The 18,314-nt window shown below is 39.8% G+C and overlaps 2 protein-coding genes across 2 annotated transcripts; one reads left to right on the forward strand and one right to left on the reverse strand.

Moving 5' to 3' along the window:
- Positions 1 to 483: 483 nt before the first annotated feature.
- Positions 484 to 16,122, forward strand: zc3h7a (zinc finger CCCH-type containing 7A). Its single transcript, XM_017429358.3, has 23 exons — positions 484 to 612; positions 1,910 to 2,013; positions 5,247 to 5,286; positions 5,413 to 5,616; positions 6,579 to 6,737; positions 7,650 to 7,730; positions 7,920 to 7,973; positions 8,061 to 8,100; positions 8,185 to 8,528; positions 8,634 to 8,883; positions 8,977 to 9,005; positions 9,087 to 9,231; positions 9,649 to 9,807; positions 10,060 to 10,265; positions 11,038 to 11,138; positions 11,249 to 11,430; positions 11,573 to 11,646; positions 13,102 to 13,235; positions 13,316 to 13,421; positions 13,506 to 13,614; positions 13,685 to 13,818; positions 15,193 to 15,356; positions 15,437 to 16,122. The coding sequence occupies exons 2-23, from the start codon at positions 1,946 to 1,948 to the stop codon at positions 15,624 to 15,626; spliced, it is 2,973 nt and encodes a 990-aa protein (XP_017284847.1). The 5' UTR covers positions 484 to 612; positions 1,910 to 1,945; the 3' UTR covers positions 15,627 to 16,122.
- On the reverse strand, positions 15,760 to 17,844 carry rmi2 (RecQ mediated genome instability 2). Its single transcript, XM_017429360.3, has 2 exons — positions 17,448 to 17,844; positions 15,760 to 16,908 (listed from the first exon to the last, which is right to left on the reverse strand). The coding sequence occupies exons 1-2, from the start codon at positions 17,731 to 17,733 to the stop codon at positions 16,757 to 16,759; spliced, it is 438 nt and encodes a 145-aa protein (XP_017284849.1). The 5' UTR covers positions 17,734 to 17,844; the 3' UTR covers positions 15,760 to 16,756.
- Positions 17,845 to 18,314: the final 470 nt, after the last annotated feature.

An 18,314-nucleotide genomic window follows, 5' to 3' on the forward strand; every position in this document is an offset into this window, starting at 1 on the left:
TTTTAAAGGCTTTTAAATTCAAAATAAAACAGCCAGGAATTTTTATTTGAACTATTTGTTGTATTTATTTTTAGGATGATATCCAATATTTTATTTCTTTTTGCAATTGATTCATTTACCTGTGGAGCATGACACAACATGCTGAAGTATGATCAGATTAATAAAAAAAAGATAAAGAAAAAAACAAAAACAACTGGACTTTTATTCAGCTACAACCTATATATTTAACATTTTTTTGGATTTACCATGTCCTGGACAACTGTGAATTTACACCAGCATTTGATCAGATTAAACTTCAGCAAAAATAAAATAAATAAATAAAAGTATCAGCAGAAAATAAACTGATTTATTTATGTTCATGATGATTATTTCTAAAATAGGGTCATTTTAAAATATAAAACGGTGTAGTGTCCGACCTTCACCGGTTGGAGGCAGCAGAGTGCTGGAGTCAACGGTTGAGCCGCCTCATTATCATTCGACGAAGAAGAAGCAAAGGGCGGCCTTCAACGAAAGATCCAGCCAAGTTCTTTTTTAGCTAAAACGAAAAAAATCATTTTCCCTCCTCTTGTTAAATACAGACTTACGGGTTGTTTGGAATTGAGACCCATTCATGTAAGTGTCTAAATGAACTGTTGTTCAGCAGTGTCTGCGGTGTTTACTCAGCCTCTGCCAGGAGCTAAACGGCTCCAGCTCGCTATTGTTTGCGTTGAGGAACTAGTTTAACTTAGACATGCCGATGCTTTGTTAGGCTAAGACTACTTCCTAAAAACTTGGGCGTTTTTTATACATGTTAGGCCTGTGTGTATTGCGGTAACTGGAGAATAGTAACAACATTTTTTTCTCAGCTACAATTAATTTGCGACTGTGTAAAAAAAAAAAAAAATCGCTGAAGTTTGCTATCAGACGGTAACGACGGCTAACGAGAAGTAGAGCCGATGGTCCCTGTCGGCGGGTTAACACACGTGCGCTAAATTTTGTGCGCCCATTATCGGACAGCTGGGATAAGTTCACTTTAAAAACGTGTTTCTACCCGGGCTGCCTGGGTAGTTTAGGGTACCCTGGATTATATGGGTTTAGAGCTACGAAATGTCACCAGAATGAATCTGATTTTTTGGATTCGCGGATCTAATAGGAGGGGCATAACTGCTTTGAAGCTCAGCTAACATCACCAGCATAGCTCATTATCTAATTTGCTGTAAGGCTAAATTTACAGTTAAAGTTAAACATTTACAATCAATGAGGTGGACTGTAAGTACGTGTGGGTTGTGGTTTGTTTTGACTGGGTTTTTCCCTGGGACTGCTAAAATCAAAACAAGCACGACTAAAACCTGGACACTCGTTAACATTTCTGTCATCCCGTCTTTGAGAAATGACTTAACGTGGCGACATTTTCTGCGGCTGAAATAAACAAATACTGACGCAGAGTCGTAGGTAAATGTCACCTATTTGTTGTCCGACAATGGATCTCTTGCTCATAGATGCTAAGCCCTTTAAAGAAAATAATAATAAAAAAAACTAAAATCGTCGAGTCTAATTTTCACTCCGTAAACATACAGGTTGAAGTAAAGTAAAGCCGTCGTGTCGATCGGCGATTAACTAATTTAATGAGTCAGTTTTGGCTCTTGAGCTTTGAAATGAAGCCGACTCAACATTCATTTCCGGAACTACAAATGTGTCGTCATTCTTAAACGCGGAAGTGTGTGTGTGTGAGGCGGGGAAGGCAGACAGGGTGAAGCTTCAGAGGTCTCAGAAATAATGACTCTTGACCCTAAATAAGATGATGTTCTGATGTTCAGAAACAAAGTCATTTTTTTTGTTTGTTAGATTTGCAGTTCATGTTTTGTTTTTATGTGCTTTTCCCGCCCTTTGGTTCATTACTAACAGTCTGGATGTTACTGTTTCATTTCAGGTGCAGTCTAAGGAGAGGATATTGAAACACACAGATATGTCCGAAGTGTTTCGGGACAGAAGGAGTCGCTGGCAGGAGATTCAGAAAGGCCTTCAGTTTATCCAGTAAGTCTTGTTTAAGTTAATGATTTTTTTTTAAAAAGAGACAAGACATGGGATGGGGCCCTGTTGCTTCAAATCTCTGGGATTAAAAGAATCCACTTACCTTGTTTGGAGATAAAATAAACAAACAAAACAAAACCCATCTCCATTTAGTTTCAGCTCATGTTTGGTTCACTGTTCACTGAAAGTGCAAATGCAAAACCGCAAACTCTACTAATTTACATTTGACTCTAGGTAGAAATTGGCTAATAATGTTCTATTGTTGCTCTGAATAGTGTTTTATTAAAGAATGTGATCTATTAGTGTTTTTTTTCCTAACTGAATGATAGAAAGATGAATGTTTCAGTTGTCATTGATCTTCGGATACATTAATGGAAGCTGACGTTTCAAAATAAACATTTATTATGGTTAAAAACAAGCCCGTGTAATGGACAGTCAGTAATCTTAGCTTTTCCAAACTTCAGGAAGACACAAAGGAAAGGGCCAGCAGTGAATTCCAGGGTATGTAGAGCTGCTAAGTGAGACAGCAACTGTGATCGGTGTAAAGGTCTGCAGGCCTTTGAGTTACTGTGGTTGTAGGGATTTCATAACCAGCTTCAGGAGAAAGAGAACAAGTGAAGTTGAGAGACTCTACGCATCCACAAAAATCTGATGCAAACATAGAGCTGTAAACACAACATGTGTGAGAGCGTTGTGCTGCGTGCTCACCGTAGATATATTATGTAATGTTTTTAAACAAAAAACAAACCCAGCACAAACAATGGATAGTGTTTGAATGTCACATGAGTATAAATTGATTGCAGGGTTGAGCCCTCATTGTTGTGAATGTTTAGCTTGTGGAAATCTAACATGTCAACATTGTGAGCTGCTAAATAAAATACGATAAGCATATCCAGTGATAATAAATGAGCATGGGAAACATCTTAGTCATGTTCCTCTTGTCAAAACAACATTGTGATTGCGTCATGATGGTTCAGATCAGCTTGGAGGCAGCTGATTAGTGGCTTTCCTTGGGTTGTGTTTCTGTGGGACGTCTGTGCTGTTTTCCTGGCTCGTGGAGACTCAAGGTTCTTCCACACATTGTTCTAGAACTGCTTTGCAGCATGAAGTCGCGTTTCCTCTTATCTGATAGGGCGCTTTTAGTCTTGAAACAAAAGTGGTGCGTTAACAGCGTGTGTCATAACTGTATCATTGTGTCACGAGGTGAAACTGTTTTAATTAACCAGTTTTTCTGGTTAATACATTACATCATTTATGACGAACTCGGAAGATCGGCGACCGATCCTATGAATGTGTCACAGAGAAGGAGCTAGATGTGTGAAAAGAATTAGATTTTTCAAATAATAGGTTAATTTTCATCTTAACAAAGCTTGATGAACACAAACTACACGTTAAATGACGTTACTTTCAGGTGGTGGCGTGTTCTTTGTCTTAAATGTGTTTTGGTTTGCTGTGTGCAGGAGAGCTGGCCCTGCCTCAGTTAAAGTGCACAAACTTAAAATGTCACATTCCCCAAATCTAGTGTGCGCAGGAGCAAATACAACTTTTTGTGCCAGGCAGCAACTGCAGCAGCGTGGAGCGTATAAGAGCAGCTTTCCTGCTGTAATGATGAATACAGCAACCTTTTACTTGGTTTGTGCAATAAATCATGTGACCAGTTTAATGTTGCATCACATGTCTGACTATTATTGATATGAAACTTGGGGAAATTACTGCAATCTTTTTTTTGACACTAAATGTTTTTTCTTTTTTATTTGTGTAAAGCCAGGATCTTACTTGGCTGTGAATATTGGAGACTACTTACCAATTCGTGGTCTATTTTTCTGTGCACGGCTTGCAAAACTGTGTTCTAGGCCATGCACGTTATTTTGTCTCCGGCTCCACCCACATCGAACACACCTCGGCCCGTTTTGTACCAACGCTGGCAGCTGTCTCTGCCCTCGATTTGTGATTTAATCTACTGGAGTAAGCGTTTGAGATTTGGAGCAGTTTTATAAAATAATTTCCTCGACGTGGTTAGGCTGCAGCCCCAGGTGTTTTCTGAAATTATTAAAAAAAATTTCAAACTGCTCTTCTACTCAAATCAGACTTTAAGCTCCTAAAACATTTAAAAACACAGAGTTGTTGCACTTTCTCTGCATGCAGCATCTGCTTCAGTACACCTGCATTGAGAGTCTGTGGGTCGTGTGTGTTTACACACCGATTACAAGATGTCTTCTATTAATTAGTTTGGTATGGGATGGCATCTAAGGGCATCGCAGCCCTGTCATTGCTCCGTTGGCTGCAGCAAAATGCCGCTACTTTTGTAATTATTTACCACTTAAGGCGAGTCCCAAGTAACATGAAGCGCTCAGGCTGTCCTGCTGACACGGGACAAGAACAGGTGGGGAGTTTGACTTGGGCGGTACACCTGTCAAACCCGAGCTCTCCTCAGGGAGGAAATCCCCCCTGTGAAGCTAAAAGGAAGCTCTGGACCACAGCGGAGCTTTAACAAGGTTTTTTTTTAAACAAACATTTTGATGCAGATTTCATTTTGCAAATGCAAACAGTGCATGCAATGTCAAGTTACAAATCCGTGCTGGTTTCCAAAGAGTACGTAAAAAAAAGGTGGGAATTCACCAAAAAATACAGCTTTGGTGCTCCAGAGTCAGAGAAACAAAAGTGGGAAGTTTCTGCAACTATTTCAAGAGAAAATTTGTCTCGCAAGCGTCCAGACTGCGAGGCTCCGTGACTCACGGGACGAACGTGAGAACCCCGGCAGACGTTTTGAGATGTTTTGGAAATTCACGAATTTTGTTCACATTTTGTCACAGCCCAGTGACATCCTGACTTCAGTGCAGAAAACAAAAGAATCATTAACACAATGAATCAGTTTTCTTTAAATGTAAATGATACATTTTTGATCTTTGTTTGCATCCAGACGTTAACATTTGCACATAAAACATAAACACACAGCCACACCCATCTTTACCTCTGTGATTTATATTCAGATACTTTTTATTTGCTTCATTACTGTTGATTTTTAACGGTTTATTGAAAACAATTAATGGCAGCATTGTTACTCCTATTAAGGTTTTCTTGTTTTTGTTGATAGTTTTTTAAGAAGTTGTTGAGTCTGATACATGCTTTGTACCCAGTGAGAGGTTTTGAGCTCTAAATGTTTCTAAACTTGTTCATTCTCATGCTTGTTGTTTTTGTTTGTTTTGTTTTAACCAAAGTTTTGTTTTTGCTTTTAGATCAACTCTTCCATTTCCTGGAAGCCAAGAGCAGTATGAGGTAAGCTTTGTTCTGCTGATTTAATTGAAACACAACGTTTAAATGATAGGCAGCCATTTCTGGTTGATGAATCCACATTTTGAATGGTTATTTTTTTTAAATCATCCTCTTTTTTTCCATTTCCAGGTGTTCATAAAGGAACTGGTGTGGAATCTGTTTGGAGAAGGGAATGACGTGTTTAGAGAAGGGGAATGGACAAAATCTATTGAAATGTACACAGAAGCGCTGAGCATAGCAGACTACGCGGACTCCGAAGAAATCTGTATTCCAACGGGTTTACTGGAAAAACTGTATGCAAATCGAGCTGCTGCGTACCTCAATATTGTTCCGGTAAGTAGACGGGATCTGTCACGCTGAGGTCAACTTACTTTCCACTTCCTTCTGTCTTTGATTCAACAAAACACTACGTCTGAAACAGAATTAACAAAGACATTTCAAGTGGCTACTCACAGTGCAAGGGGAACAAAGCTGGTTTCTTGTAGGATCATTCTGTAAATCGTGATCTCTGCCCACTACGAGGGTTATTGCGATTTGCTTTGAGCTCAAACGTTTGTCCCAGTTTGTTTAGACGGCCTTTAAGGTTTAACCTTTAGTACTGATGCAGTGTTGCAGTTTAGCCTGGAGGCAGGCAGCTTTGGCATGGAATGTGATAAACGTCTGTAATAAGATCCTTTTTTTGCCATTGATACTAACTTGCATACATTATGAGATCTCTAAGGTTGATAAGATGCTGGCCGTGGAGTCATGGGGTCTGTTTTCCCCTCGCTGACATCACGTTATAAGGGACTTCAGGGTGGATTAATAGACCAACATGTTGATCTGTTCATACAAGTTCAAGTTTTAGGAACAATTTGACAAACTTGCAAATGTTTTATTTCAGTCTGTACAAAGGTAAATATTTAAAACAAATAAACACATTGGTTTTTTGCTAAATTCTTTTAAAGCAGTAGTAAATGTCAATAACATGTTTGCAAATCAGAAGAAATGCAATAAGATGGTGATATTTATGAGTACATCAACAGCCCACCTGGATAAAATTGTCTTGGTATAAACTAAGTTCTATGTTTTAGTTGATAAACTTAGTTCTAGTATTTTTGTTTTAATTAGTGCGTCTAAAAGGTATTTGTTTCCTCATTGTCTGTTTGCTTTGAGCTACAATACATGCAGGTAAAACCTCTTTGTTGTCACAGGACGACACACCCAACATAAAATCCATTTATGTACAAAGTATCATGCTTGTTCCGCTGTGAGGCTTTCTAACCAAATCAACATGTTTCTGATCACATTAATAGGGACTGTTTGACCAAGCACTAGAAGACTGTGAAAAAGCTCTCCAGCTAAACGAGGGGAACTACAAAGCCCTGTACAGAAAAGCAAAAGCCTTGAAAGAGATGGGGAGACATCAAGAGGCCTACGAGGCTGTTGCCAAATGCTCTCTTGCAGTGCCTCAGGTAAGAGAAAATATCTTCAAATTGCAGCTCATTTGGTTAAATTTCCAAGTAATTTGTTCATTTTTTGTCTCGAAGTTGGCAAAACAAATTTGAACAACAGGAAATAAAACGAGTCATCAAGGTTACCTGCAGGCACACAAAACCCATCTGGGTTTATTTGTTGTTTTCCTGACAGAGTAGATGCTTCTTGAGATTAAAACTGAATTTAACATAAATGTGTGTTTCCATTTTCAGCAAAATTTGTACTTCTGGGCATGGCTTAGAGAGGGTCAGCTTAACATTTTAAACATCGCAAAAAAGTTATTCCACTTCATTTAACGTCAAAAACAAGCGAAACCTTTAATAACAGATGGTTATATTTCTCTCTACTCTTTCTTACAAACGTACACTTATCTTTCATTTAAAAAAAAAAAGAGAGAAAGATCCACTGATTGTCACACACCTGAGTGTGCGAAATTTGTTCTCCGCATTTGACCCATCCCCTGAGGGAGCGGTGAGCAGCAGCTCTCGCTCGGGAATCATTTGGTGATCTAACCCCCCAATTCCAACCCTTAATGCTGAGTGTTAAGCAGGGTGGCAATGGGTCCCATTTTTTCAGTCTTTGGTATGACCCGGCCAGGGATTGAACCCACGACCTCCCAGTTTCGGGGCGGACACTCTACCATTAGGCCACTGAGCTGGTTGTTAGTAGCTCTGCATTACACCATGTCACTGTTTGTTTTATCTGCAGTGTTGGAAGATGTTGAACTTAAATACAGCAAAAAAAATAAAAGATTACCAGAATCAGTTCGGTCATATAAGTTTCACCAAGTAAAGCATATCAGAAAGATTGATTGCTTATTTTAAATTAAATGCTGAATATAATAGACTACAACACGTCGTAAAGATCAACACTTCCTGTTTCGTCTTCAGGATTCCAATGTCACTCAGCTGACTCAGGACCTTGCCAAAACTTTGGGGTTAAAAATCCGTAAAGCCTATGTAAGAAGTAAGGTATGTATAAACTGTGACACAGAGTGAAACTACTGATAGCATGGAGTTCTTCAGAAGTGTTATTGTTTCCTTTTTTTATCTCCAAACTAGTTTAGCGTGTTACTGTTGATGTAACCTGATCAGATTAGTAGTAGTTATGTTGTTATAATTTTACAATAAAAATGAAAAAGAGGTGTTTTTGTTTACCAGCCTGCCTTGAATGTTTTGCGGGGATCAAGTTATCAGGATGCATCATGTGACAAAGTAAGCATCATCACCCACACAGTTTAACGAACTAAAAATAAACACACTCTCCCAGAAATATAGTAACTTGTGATTTTTCTTTCTCAGTTTTCTCATGGTTCACCTTCAGTTGAAGATATAGAAATTGGTAAGATTTAATTTTTAGCCAAGCTTTGATTTGGGTACCACACATGCTGTCGATGACTCATCCTGTTGTTTCTGTGTGTTTTAGAAGTGCCTCCTGTTACCCAGGATAGCAGTGCTTTGGCCCCCAGTCCAGCTCCAATCCAACCCCCAGTAGCAGTCCACTCGCCTCTGAATGACTCAGTAATTGATGAACTTCCTGCTAGCAACAGTATCAAATCTGTAACCCCATCTGAGCCTCCGGGCTTTGAGTCTGTCCCCCTGCCCGTATCTGCGCCCACGTCAGTTCCTCTTTCTGTGCACACGTTTGTAAACGGGTGTCGAACCAGCAAGCCTCATCCGATTCTCGAACCGAGTCAGGATTTTGACGCAGACATCATCGGGGACGACCTGGATGATCTACTGGACCAAGCCGGTCCTGATTCAGGCATGGTTAGTGAGCAGATTGCACTGTAGATACCCACTGAATAATGGGGGAGGGCACAATTTAATAGATGTCTGAGCAGATGTGTAATTTCTTTTTGTCTCTTTTATTAGATTATTCCCACGGTGAAGGGGCCCCTTCCTCTACCAACCAGTATTTCCTCGGGTAGTTCTATGTCGAGCTCGTTCTTGATGCCATCTGACATGAACCCGTTTCTGCACAGCAGTGGCCAGCAGTGCACCGTAACTCTGCCCCCTCTCTATAACAAGTCAGGGTCAAGCACGTATTTTGGTATGGACACTTTTGACTCTCTGGCCTCACCGCTGGACTCTCTTGATAGTCTCTCTATAGACTACAAATCAGGTGGGACTACTTAACGTTTCCTGGAAAGTCTCGTAATTTCACTTTGGTTCAAATCAACAGAACTTGTATTTTTCTGTTTTTCTCTCTCTTCAGATTATGTTTCTGGTCACTTCATTCCACAGGTAATTAGGTTTTCTTTATTATTAAGACGACATCAGCTTACTTCCTGTTTCAAACCCTAATTGCGTTGTTTTTAAACGCAGCTCAACAATAATGACGCACCAATGGGGATGGCAGTAGGTATGCCTGAAGTGAAGGACCTACCTGCAGCTGTGGATTTAGCAAAGAACCCTTTAGCTGAAACACACGAGTTCAAGCAAGCCTGCTCAATATGCTACGTCAAAACAGGTGAGGGGTCCTTGTGACAGGAGTTAGGGCAGGATGAAAAAAAGCCTTCAAACTGTTAGGTCTTCTGTTGTGACCTGGTTTTTAAAGACACTTATCAAATAGTTCAGTTCAGAGGTGAATAGGTGCATGTAAGGGAACATCTGAAAAAGGTTTTATGTTCGACACGCAGAGTTTTAAACACGTCTCGTTGTTCCCAGTTTATGACATTGCAGGCGGTTTAACAAACCTTTTGTGGCAGTGCCTTTAAGTGATGTTTTTCAGAATCTGAACTACTGCCAGATGATGAATCCGACGCAGTTTTTCATGGAAACCAAGCGGTTCATCTGTTTGAAACATCGCCCACTCCGAGCTGGAAGTGGTCATTGTTTTTCAAGATGAAGAGGAGAGCTCGCTGTAACCTGCTTTTACCATTCGCAGGACCTGGAGTGTTGGATTACACGCTTCATACTGAAGATCATAAATGCAAAAAGGATGTATTACTTGGCAGAATCAAGCATTCACCTGACAAAATGTGGAAGCTCATTCGACCCCGACCAACAAAAACCCAATATGTCGGACCTTATTACATTTGTAAAGGTAACTTCTGTCCCCAGTTCTATTCAAGAAGAAAAAAAAAGTCCTGATGAAATTGAATTGTCTTTGTAGATTGAAATATATTTCAATGTTGTTAAATTTTCATTGCTCCTTTTATATATTATGACAGAAACATTTTGTCGCAATCTACCCTCATTTAAAACACACAGATTTTACCACCACTTTGTTCCTTTGTTCTCTCACGTTACGTTTGTACTTGGAGTGAATACTAAAATATGACCTTACCTGATTCAGAGGTGGCTGTTGGAAAAGAGTGCCTGTACCCTGGCCACTGCACATTTGCATACTGTCAGGAGGAAATTGATGTTTGGACTCTGGAGCGGAAAGGATTTATTTCCAGAGAACTGCTCTTCGATCCTTTTGGACCAAACTCCAACATCAGGCTGACTGTCCCCAAGATCTTACAGGAGCATCGTGGGACGTTCACGTTTCTCTGTGGGGTGAGGATTGGCCTTCATTTACTGAAGAGACTGTGATATTAGGCAGTGTTGTGGTTCCAGTAAGGAATGGTCTAATGGTGCACAGACAGTTTGTTTACGTCACTGTGTTACAGAGCTACAGAGGTCTCATTCATGGTAATACAAAATATCTGAGTTACAGTTAATAACTTGATGTCCTTAAGGTGTTCTGTTTGCAGCTGTTCTGTAAGAAAACACAAGACTCTGTATCAGGAGATACTTTATCTTAAATAACTCCTACAAAATTGATGACAGAATTAAAAGTTTTGCGTAATTTGGCGTTTTATTTTTAAATCCTGCAGCACCAACACGCCGATGATGAAATAGATGGTTTTACAGGAAAACCTTTTTGACTCGTAGTAAATCTTAATAATCATAATCATCATAATAATATTCATAGTAAATTGATTCTTCCTGCTGGAGTTTCTGTTGTGAACTGTGTACAAAAATAAATAAATCCTGACTGACTGTCATCAGCAGCAGTGATAAAACATCAAGTTTGGAATCATAAGAATATTATATTAGAATACTCGGCCCTTAACCATTTGTAATGTTCCACTTTTTTTTATTCTGAAATTATTCATTTCAATTTTAATTTGAAAATATAAGTTTTAAATGTAATTATATGCAGAGAAATAAGTCAAACACAACTTGTGTGGTTTACAAATCAAAGAATGTGAACTAATAACGAGCCTCTGTGATGAACTGTTTTCACTGCTCATTTTCTCAATTTCAGTACTTGTTTGTTCTGCAGGTGTGCTTCGACCACAAGCCCAGAATAATCAGCAAAACTAACAAAGATGAGCCTTCACTTTGTTCTCACCCCGTGACAAAACATAACTTTGAAGATCATAAGTGAGTCAGCCAAAGTTTGACAGCTTGTATTCAAAGAAAACGTTTTAAAAGTCTTCAGGAATAATCTGAGCAGAACCAGACTGACCTGTGTGTGTGTGTGTGTCTTTAAGGTGCCTAGTCCACATTTTGAAGGAGAACTCGGTTCGCTATTCCAAAATCAGACCTTTGAGTCCTCAGAGTCAGCTGGATCTTTGTCGCCATGAAGTTCGCTACGGCTGCGTGAGAGAAGACGAGTGTTTCTACGCCCACAGCCTCATCGAGCTGAAGGTGTGGATGATGCAGCACGAGCTCGGTAAGACGCACAGCCGCTGAATGTCTCTGGATAAAAATATCATGTGTTTTATGTACAAATGCTTCAGTCTTTTCCACCAAGGCTGTAGAAAACATCCTCCAGGAAAATACACTGCTTTGTTTTATGTGTCTGTTTTACGCAGGTATCACTCCTGAAAGTATTGTTCAAGAGGCAAAGAAGTATTGGAATTCAACAGCTTCGTTGCAGGGAGCCCAGGTAAAAACAAGATTGTGGTTTTATTTCTTACATTGAGTACGACTCATATTAATAATTACAATGGAAGTATCAGGCCAGTATCTCAGGGTAGCGTTGAATGTCTTTAACAGCAGCTCTGCCATGCCCAAAGTGTCTATTATCAGGATCGCCATCAAATTTTAATTTTTTCTTGTGACAACACACCATTTTCTGAAAACGTCATCAGAATCTGTTCATTAGTTTTTAGTCATCTTGCTACAGACAGACAAAGCAACACTCCTGGAGGTGATGACACTAAGCCCGGGGCATCTACCAGCTTTGAGTAGGCCACAGTGTTTTTACCTCATGACACTCCTACTGTAGAAATGCCTTAAAATGAGATGACAGAGGCGGAGAGTATTTTCTGCTTTTTTATTTCCCCCCTCAGTTACTGAACGTGTTGCTCCGAGCCGCAGCTGAGGGGGATTTCCCCTCAGCTTCTTCTGCTTGGTGGCTCGGTTGGTTGTAGATTTTATCTGACAGAAAACCCAGTCAGTCAGGTCCTGTTTGCCAGAGGAGCGACACCTGGCTTTCTTTTTAAGAGACCGATTTTTGTTTGTAACGAGCTCCAGGAGTCAGCATGTTAGTGAAATATCTACACCACAGAGGGTCATTAAAGAACTAACATTTTAAACATTATTTCACAAAGAGCTGACAGAGGAGCAGTAATATTCTGCCAAACAAAAAGAATTATTTTAGAAGGATAAAGAAATTGACCTGCTGCTGTAGTTTAGTTTCGTTCTGACACTGAAAATGAAAGACGGCTGCATTTTTTTTGTACAGGACTCTCTTAAAGGGAAATACCTCACTTTTATTTTCAATTTACAGTCAGTATAAAACATAAAACATCAGCTCCCTAAGTAAACAACAAACTAACCTATACTTGGTCAATGATATCTATGTCCTGTTTAATTTGTTTATAAGTCACTATTTTAAAACGGCCTGCTGACTCTGTGGTGTTCAATTTTAAAATTAATTTCAGTACTTGTAATTAAATTAAATTTAGCCCTAAGTCTAAATATCATTGTAAATAAAAATGTTATAAATTAAAAAGCTTTATATTACTGCATTAAGAATAAAATACTTAGATATTATACCTACAGTATAATCATTATTAGGCTATACGAGGTATTATTTAGGCAGCAGCAGTAATCGTATTTTTATTGGTTTTTAAATGTAAACAAATAATGATTTAAAATGTTTTGATGTAATGCTGTCAAACCGTGGTCAGAATCTCATAAAGTCTGAATCAAACAGCAACTTACTGACTGCTGATTGTGCACTTTTGAATTATTTGTTCTGTATTAATGTTGAGTTTTTGCACAAATGACTTTAATGTGAGCTTCCCGTTACTTGTGCGCATTGTTGGCTAATTCTTACAAATTTGCAGAGCTAAATACAGATTTTAACCTTTTATTTTTTAAAATTTGTCCACAGTTTTCTACCACTCAAAGGCGGTTTGGTCCTCCAAATCTGAAGATGATGTTTGTTTGTGGCCAGTGCTGGAGGAACGGCCAACTAAGTGAAGCTGACAAAAATAAAAAGTATTGCACAGCCAAGGCGAGACACACGTAAGTATTTGGATTTAAATATGCAAAGAGATCCAACCTGTTCAACATGTCGTGACTCTGTGTGCGTCGTTCTCACTCAGGTGGGCAAAAGACAGGAGAGTTGTGCTCGTAAGTTCCCATGAAAGGAAAAAATGGACAACGGTAAGACCACTCCCAACCAAAAAACCCATCCCGTCTCAGTTTGAGGTGAGTCCTCAACATGATCCCATCCAGCACAGCTGAAAACACGTTCCCAGGAATATTAACCAAATGTTTTTCTGTCGGTTGTAGATTTGCATGCATGTGACAGCCGGCAAAAAGTGTCAATACATTGGGAATTGCACGTTTGCTCACAGTGTAGAAGAGAGAGACCTTTGGACCTACATGAAGGAAAACAACAGTGAGTTCTGACAAGAATTTCATCAGTAAAATATCGTTCAGATGTAAATCGTCTCACTCTCTTCGTGCAGTTCCAGATATGGATCAGCTGTATGAGCAGTGGCTGCTGTCTCAGAAGCCTGGCTGGGGGGAGGACATGTCCAATAATTCGGTCAGAGAGAACGGCAAACAGATCCACATGCCAACAGACTACGCTGAGGAAGTGGTGAGTTGGATCTGGTCTGGTTATGCACACAGGTTGTGTTTAAACTCCGAGATTAGAGGACATGAACTAAAAGATCCTGAGATCTCGATCACTCTGGGGTTTTTAATCTGCTTCAATAAAGGAAATGAAACTGCTGCATTTTGCTGGTTAAAGATTTTCAACTTTTAATTTCAGTTTTATCCACATTGCTGCATTGCTTTCATAGATCTTCATGATTTATGTATGTTTTATGTACTGTCTTTATAGAGGTCAAGACAGTAAAATCTTACATACAATGACATCACACCTCTGTTTTTAAATTATAGGACATTTTAGAGGCCTTTAATTTCTGAGATGTGGAAAAGTTGGGCAGAATTGTGGAATAAGACTTTAAAAATGGGGTTAATTGTAAAATGTATGTAATGATTTTTTTTTTTTCTTATCTAAGTTTTTCACACTTTGCAAAGAACCAGACAGTATTTTGTGTCCTGTGTCTGAGGAGAGGGTGAGTGGAGGGTAGAGGCGTTACAGAAGTCTGCTGCAGGAACAGACTGGGACCGCCAGGACATGGCTAACGTTAGCTTATCACTTCAGCAGACTTTTACAGGAAAACACATCAGGAGAAACCAGATGCGAGTGACCCGCACAGCTTTATGAGCGGAACATCAGCTCTAAAAGAAATCTGGACTTCAAGTCGTCAACAAGACAAGAAGAGAGACCACAATTACAATACGACGTCCCAGTTTTCATTATATTTTTTTTACTAGTTATGAAGAGTCAGTTCCTCTAAGTCAAACACCAGGTTCTCCACTGGAACAAGGTGGAATTATTCCTTCGAGTCAGGGGGAATCTCTGCCTCGACGGATTGGGCCTCATCCACAGTAAAGAGAGCGTTGCTTCGGTCTGCCGTAGGGAAGAAAGATTTACTGGTTTGTCTTCAATCCAACCCTCACCTGTGGTCATGTTTGGATCATGACAGAAGGAACGAGGTCCTGGATCCAAGCAGCTGAAATGAGCTTCGTCCGTATGATGGCTGAGTTCACCCTCACCGTTCAGGCGAGGAGCTCCGTCATCCAGGGAAGCTCGGAGCAGAGCCGCCGCTCCTTCACATCGAAACGTCAAATTTTATTCATTTCTTAAATACAATGCTTTTGAATTATTTTATTAATCCATCACATAAAGTGGAAAAAATGTGGTTACGTCATAAAACATGGAATTTAGAAAAAATAAAAACAGTGTGGGAAGGAAAATGTTTTTTTATAGGGTCCTGATATTTCCAGACAGTTTGGCATCACAAAGAGCTCGCAGATCATCAGAGAACTCTGGAAATCTGAGCCTCAAAGTCTGTGAATGATCTGTCAGGATTAAGACGGATATCTTTTTTGTTTTTTGCAGGCTGGCAATCATTGTTGGCTATGTGGTAAAAACTGTAACAGTGAGAAGCAGTGGCAGCAGCACATCACTTCAGAAAAACACAAAGAGAGAGTTTTCAACTCTGAGGACGACCAGAACTGCTGGCAGTACAGATTTCCCACCGGCACTTTCAAAGTTTGTGAGAGGTAAGTTTAATAATAGGTGCGTCACTTGTAGTTCTGGGTACCTGCATTATTGTTTTGCTTATTATACGATCTGGTTTCAGATTCCTCAAAGGCACGTGCACAGAGGATGACTTGTGTAAGCTGGCTCACGGGGAGCAGGAGCTGAAAGAATGGAGGGAGCGCAGAGAATTCCTTTTGATGAAACTTGCCAAAGCCAGAAAAGACCATCTTATAGCACCAAATGACAATGACTTTGGAAAATACAGTTTTCTGCTTAAAGACATTAAATAATGACCTAACGAGAATATCCATGCCCACTTGCAAATAAATGCAGTATTCAAACAGTCCTGGGTCAGGTTCTTCTTGAGGGCCTCTGCTGAGCCCAGGATGGAACCTGACCGCAGCATGATTTTTAAACGAAGGGCGTTCAGGACCGTCCCTCTGATCTCGTCTACAGAGTGTTAACATCAGTAGCAAACATTCAGTGTGGCTCCTGAAGCTTTGCTGCGCGTTGTTCTGTAAAACACCTGAAAACGGTGACAAAATTAGCATGTTTAACCTCGATCAGAGACATGTTCTGAATATTAGTTAACCTAAAAGTTTTTTTTTTTTTTCAAAAGCAGTTTGTTAATGACCGTTCTTGTTTAAGTATGAATTACTTAAATTAAGAGTTCAGTTGGCATTTTTGTGTTTAATCAGTCAACAGGTCATTTTCACTTTCCATTTATCTAATAGTGTTTCCAGTGTAATGGACACCCTACCAAATAAAGCTTCCTTTTATAATCTATTGAAACGCCTGCTTTATTAAGTGTTCAGTTCCAAAGAAAACTTGAATATATTTGGTTGCTTCTGTCAAAGATGTGTTTATGTTCTCTGTTCTGATCACCAACAGTCTGCACAAGACCTGAAAAAGCTATTTGTAGTCAACTCTGTTAGCAAAATAACTCATGAACCACTGGTTGAATTTTAATGAAACGTTCAGGAAGCGATCATTGGATGTACATCTACAACTGACAATCCAATTCAAGATGGCCACCACAGCGGATCAGCATTAGCCAACACAAAAATGGCTACAACTGTCAATTTTACAGATGTTGAGCACAAATGTTGGGCGCAATTCTGCACGTTAGCTCTGTCGTTTCTCATCATCATCCTTTGAGGAATGCTAGACCTTTAATTGTAAAGCTATGTTTTATAAAAGAAAGTTAACATTTATTCAACTGAGCTGAGTCCTTTTCACCGAGTCACACCTTCAGATTGAGGCCTGCAGATGAACTTCTTGTTCTGAGCACAGTCTTACAGCCCAAATAAAACAAAAACAACCCCAAAAGGATCTCTTTTAGGTCTCATTTCCAAGACAGCAGGAAGGTCCGGTCTCCTTGTCTTTTTGAGTTTTTGACACCTGTTCGCAGTGACTGCACTCAGGTCAGCATCTGCTGCAGCTCCTCCACCTCCAGCTTCCACATCCGTCTGTGAAGAGCAGCAAAGTCTGACAGGTCGGCCATCTTCACGGCACGGATGACCGGTTCGGGCGAGGCGGCCTCGATGACACCCATCACCATGACATATTTACCTGCAACATCAGCAGCAGGAGCTGGTTAGTCGTTACCTGACTGTAGATTTAAAGATCAGATGGAGCTGTGGGCTGTGATGTAAAGTCATGCATTTTACACATGATGCTGCTTTGAGAGAAAAAATCTGCAACTCTCATTACAAAATGGGAAATTAACAGCTTATTTAACTAGAAATCTAATGAATTGGAGGGTATAGAAAGAAAGGAAGGTTTCAAAATAAAACACTGCACAATTAAAACCAAAACTAATGATTTTGAAATAAACTACTTAAGTGCTTCATTCATTTATAACTAGTATTTTTAATATTAATGCCACAGCAAAATAAATAAAAACAAATTTAGAGTTCATGTTTATGACTGACAGTATTCCTTGTTCAATTTTTAGATGTACTTTTTATCTTTATTTCTTCAGTGTGACGTTTAAAATATCCCTGGACACTAAATAGCAGGTTTCATTAATATTTAACAAGCCATAAACAAGTGGTTGATTAAATCTATTTAACATGTTTTCACCTTTATTTGTTTGTTTGTTTGTTTACCTGGAAATAAACATGGTTTTCCTCTCGGGATGCTGTTCACGCCCTGAACCGTAAAGGTCCCGGTCTCATCCATCAGCAGCACGGTGTTTCTGTCCGGCTGCGCCTCCAGGACCGTCCCCTGCATCCACACCAGCGACACCCGCAGAGAGCGACCTCTGCCCGCCCTGATGACGACCCCCTCCCCGCTGCCGGCGGCCGCGGCGGCCCGGTTCCCCGCCGCCCTCAGCTGGCCGGACAGCACCTTGACGGGCGGAGGACGTTTCTGCTCGCCGCCCGTTTTCTCCATGGTGAAGCTTGTCGAAGCAGAGCGGCTGTCTTCAGACGGTGGGGTCGACAAGGAAAGTTCTCATTTCACAGCGAACCGCCAAACAGTTTTAACCGGAAGCTGTAGTTTTCCTGTAGCAAGAGGTTCCGGGCTAAGTACTTTCAAAGTAAAACATCCCGATATATTTATTTGTCTCTTTTAAACTATAATACATAGTAGATGATTTTATTTAGCTTGAGTTTAGGCACTAAAACGTTCCATGACAAATTATTGCTTAAATAACCTCCGACTTAATAATTTTACAGTTTGGAATTTGAACCGCTAAACCGGAAGTTGTAGTGTTCCCGGAACAGCAACTTCCTAGCTGAGATCTTCCAAAGTAAAAGCATTACAAACTTCAACACAAAGTACAGGCTCCAGACGTGCAATTTTAGTTCGGACAAATCACTAAACTTATTACTTTATTTCCCAATTTGGATTTTTTTGTTGTAATGTTTGCATTGTTTAATAACTAAAGCTGCTGGTATTTTTTAAATAAATTGCAATATACTGGCAAAAAAAAGGACATTAAATAAGAAAATCGAGACTTTAAGGTAATATAG

This window comes from Kryptolebias marmoratus, linkage group LG12 (genome assembly GCF_001649575.2).
Source record: "Kryptolebias marmoratus isolate JLee-2015 linkage group LG12, ASM164957v2, whole genome shotgun sequence".
NCBI lineage: Eukaryota > Metazoa > Chordata > Actinopteri > Cyprinodontiformes > Rivulidae > Kryptolebias > Kryptolebias marmoratus.

Excerpts from the sequence above, each read along its gene's own strand:
- zc3h7a (XM_017429358.3), top strand. The coding sequence starts at position 1,946 with ATGTCCGAAGTGTTTCGGGACAGAAGGAGTCGCTGGCAGGAGATTCAG. Across the intron at positions 6,738-7,649 it reads GCTCTCTTGCAGTGCCTCAG|GATTCCAATGTCACTCAGCT; the intron begins GTAAGAGAAAAT and ends TTTCGTCTTCAG. Across the intron at positions 8,529-8,633 it reads CCGGTCCTGATTCAGGCATG|ATTATTCCCACGGTGAAGGG; the intron begins GTTAGTGAGCAG and ends CTCTTTTATTAG.
- rmi2 (XM_017429360.3), bottom strand. The coding sequence starts at position 17,733 with ATGGAGAAAACGGGCGGCGAGCAGAAACGTCCTCCGCCCGTCAAGGTG. Across the intron at positions 16,909-17,447 it reads AAAACCATGTTTATTTCCAG|GTAAATATGTCATGGTGATG; the intron begins GTAAACAAACAA and ends CTGATGTTGCAG.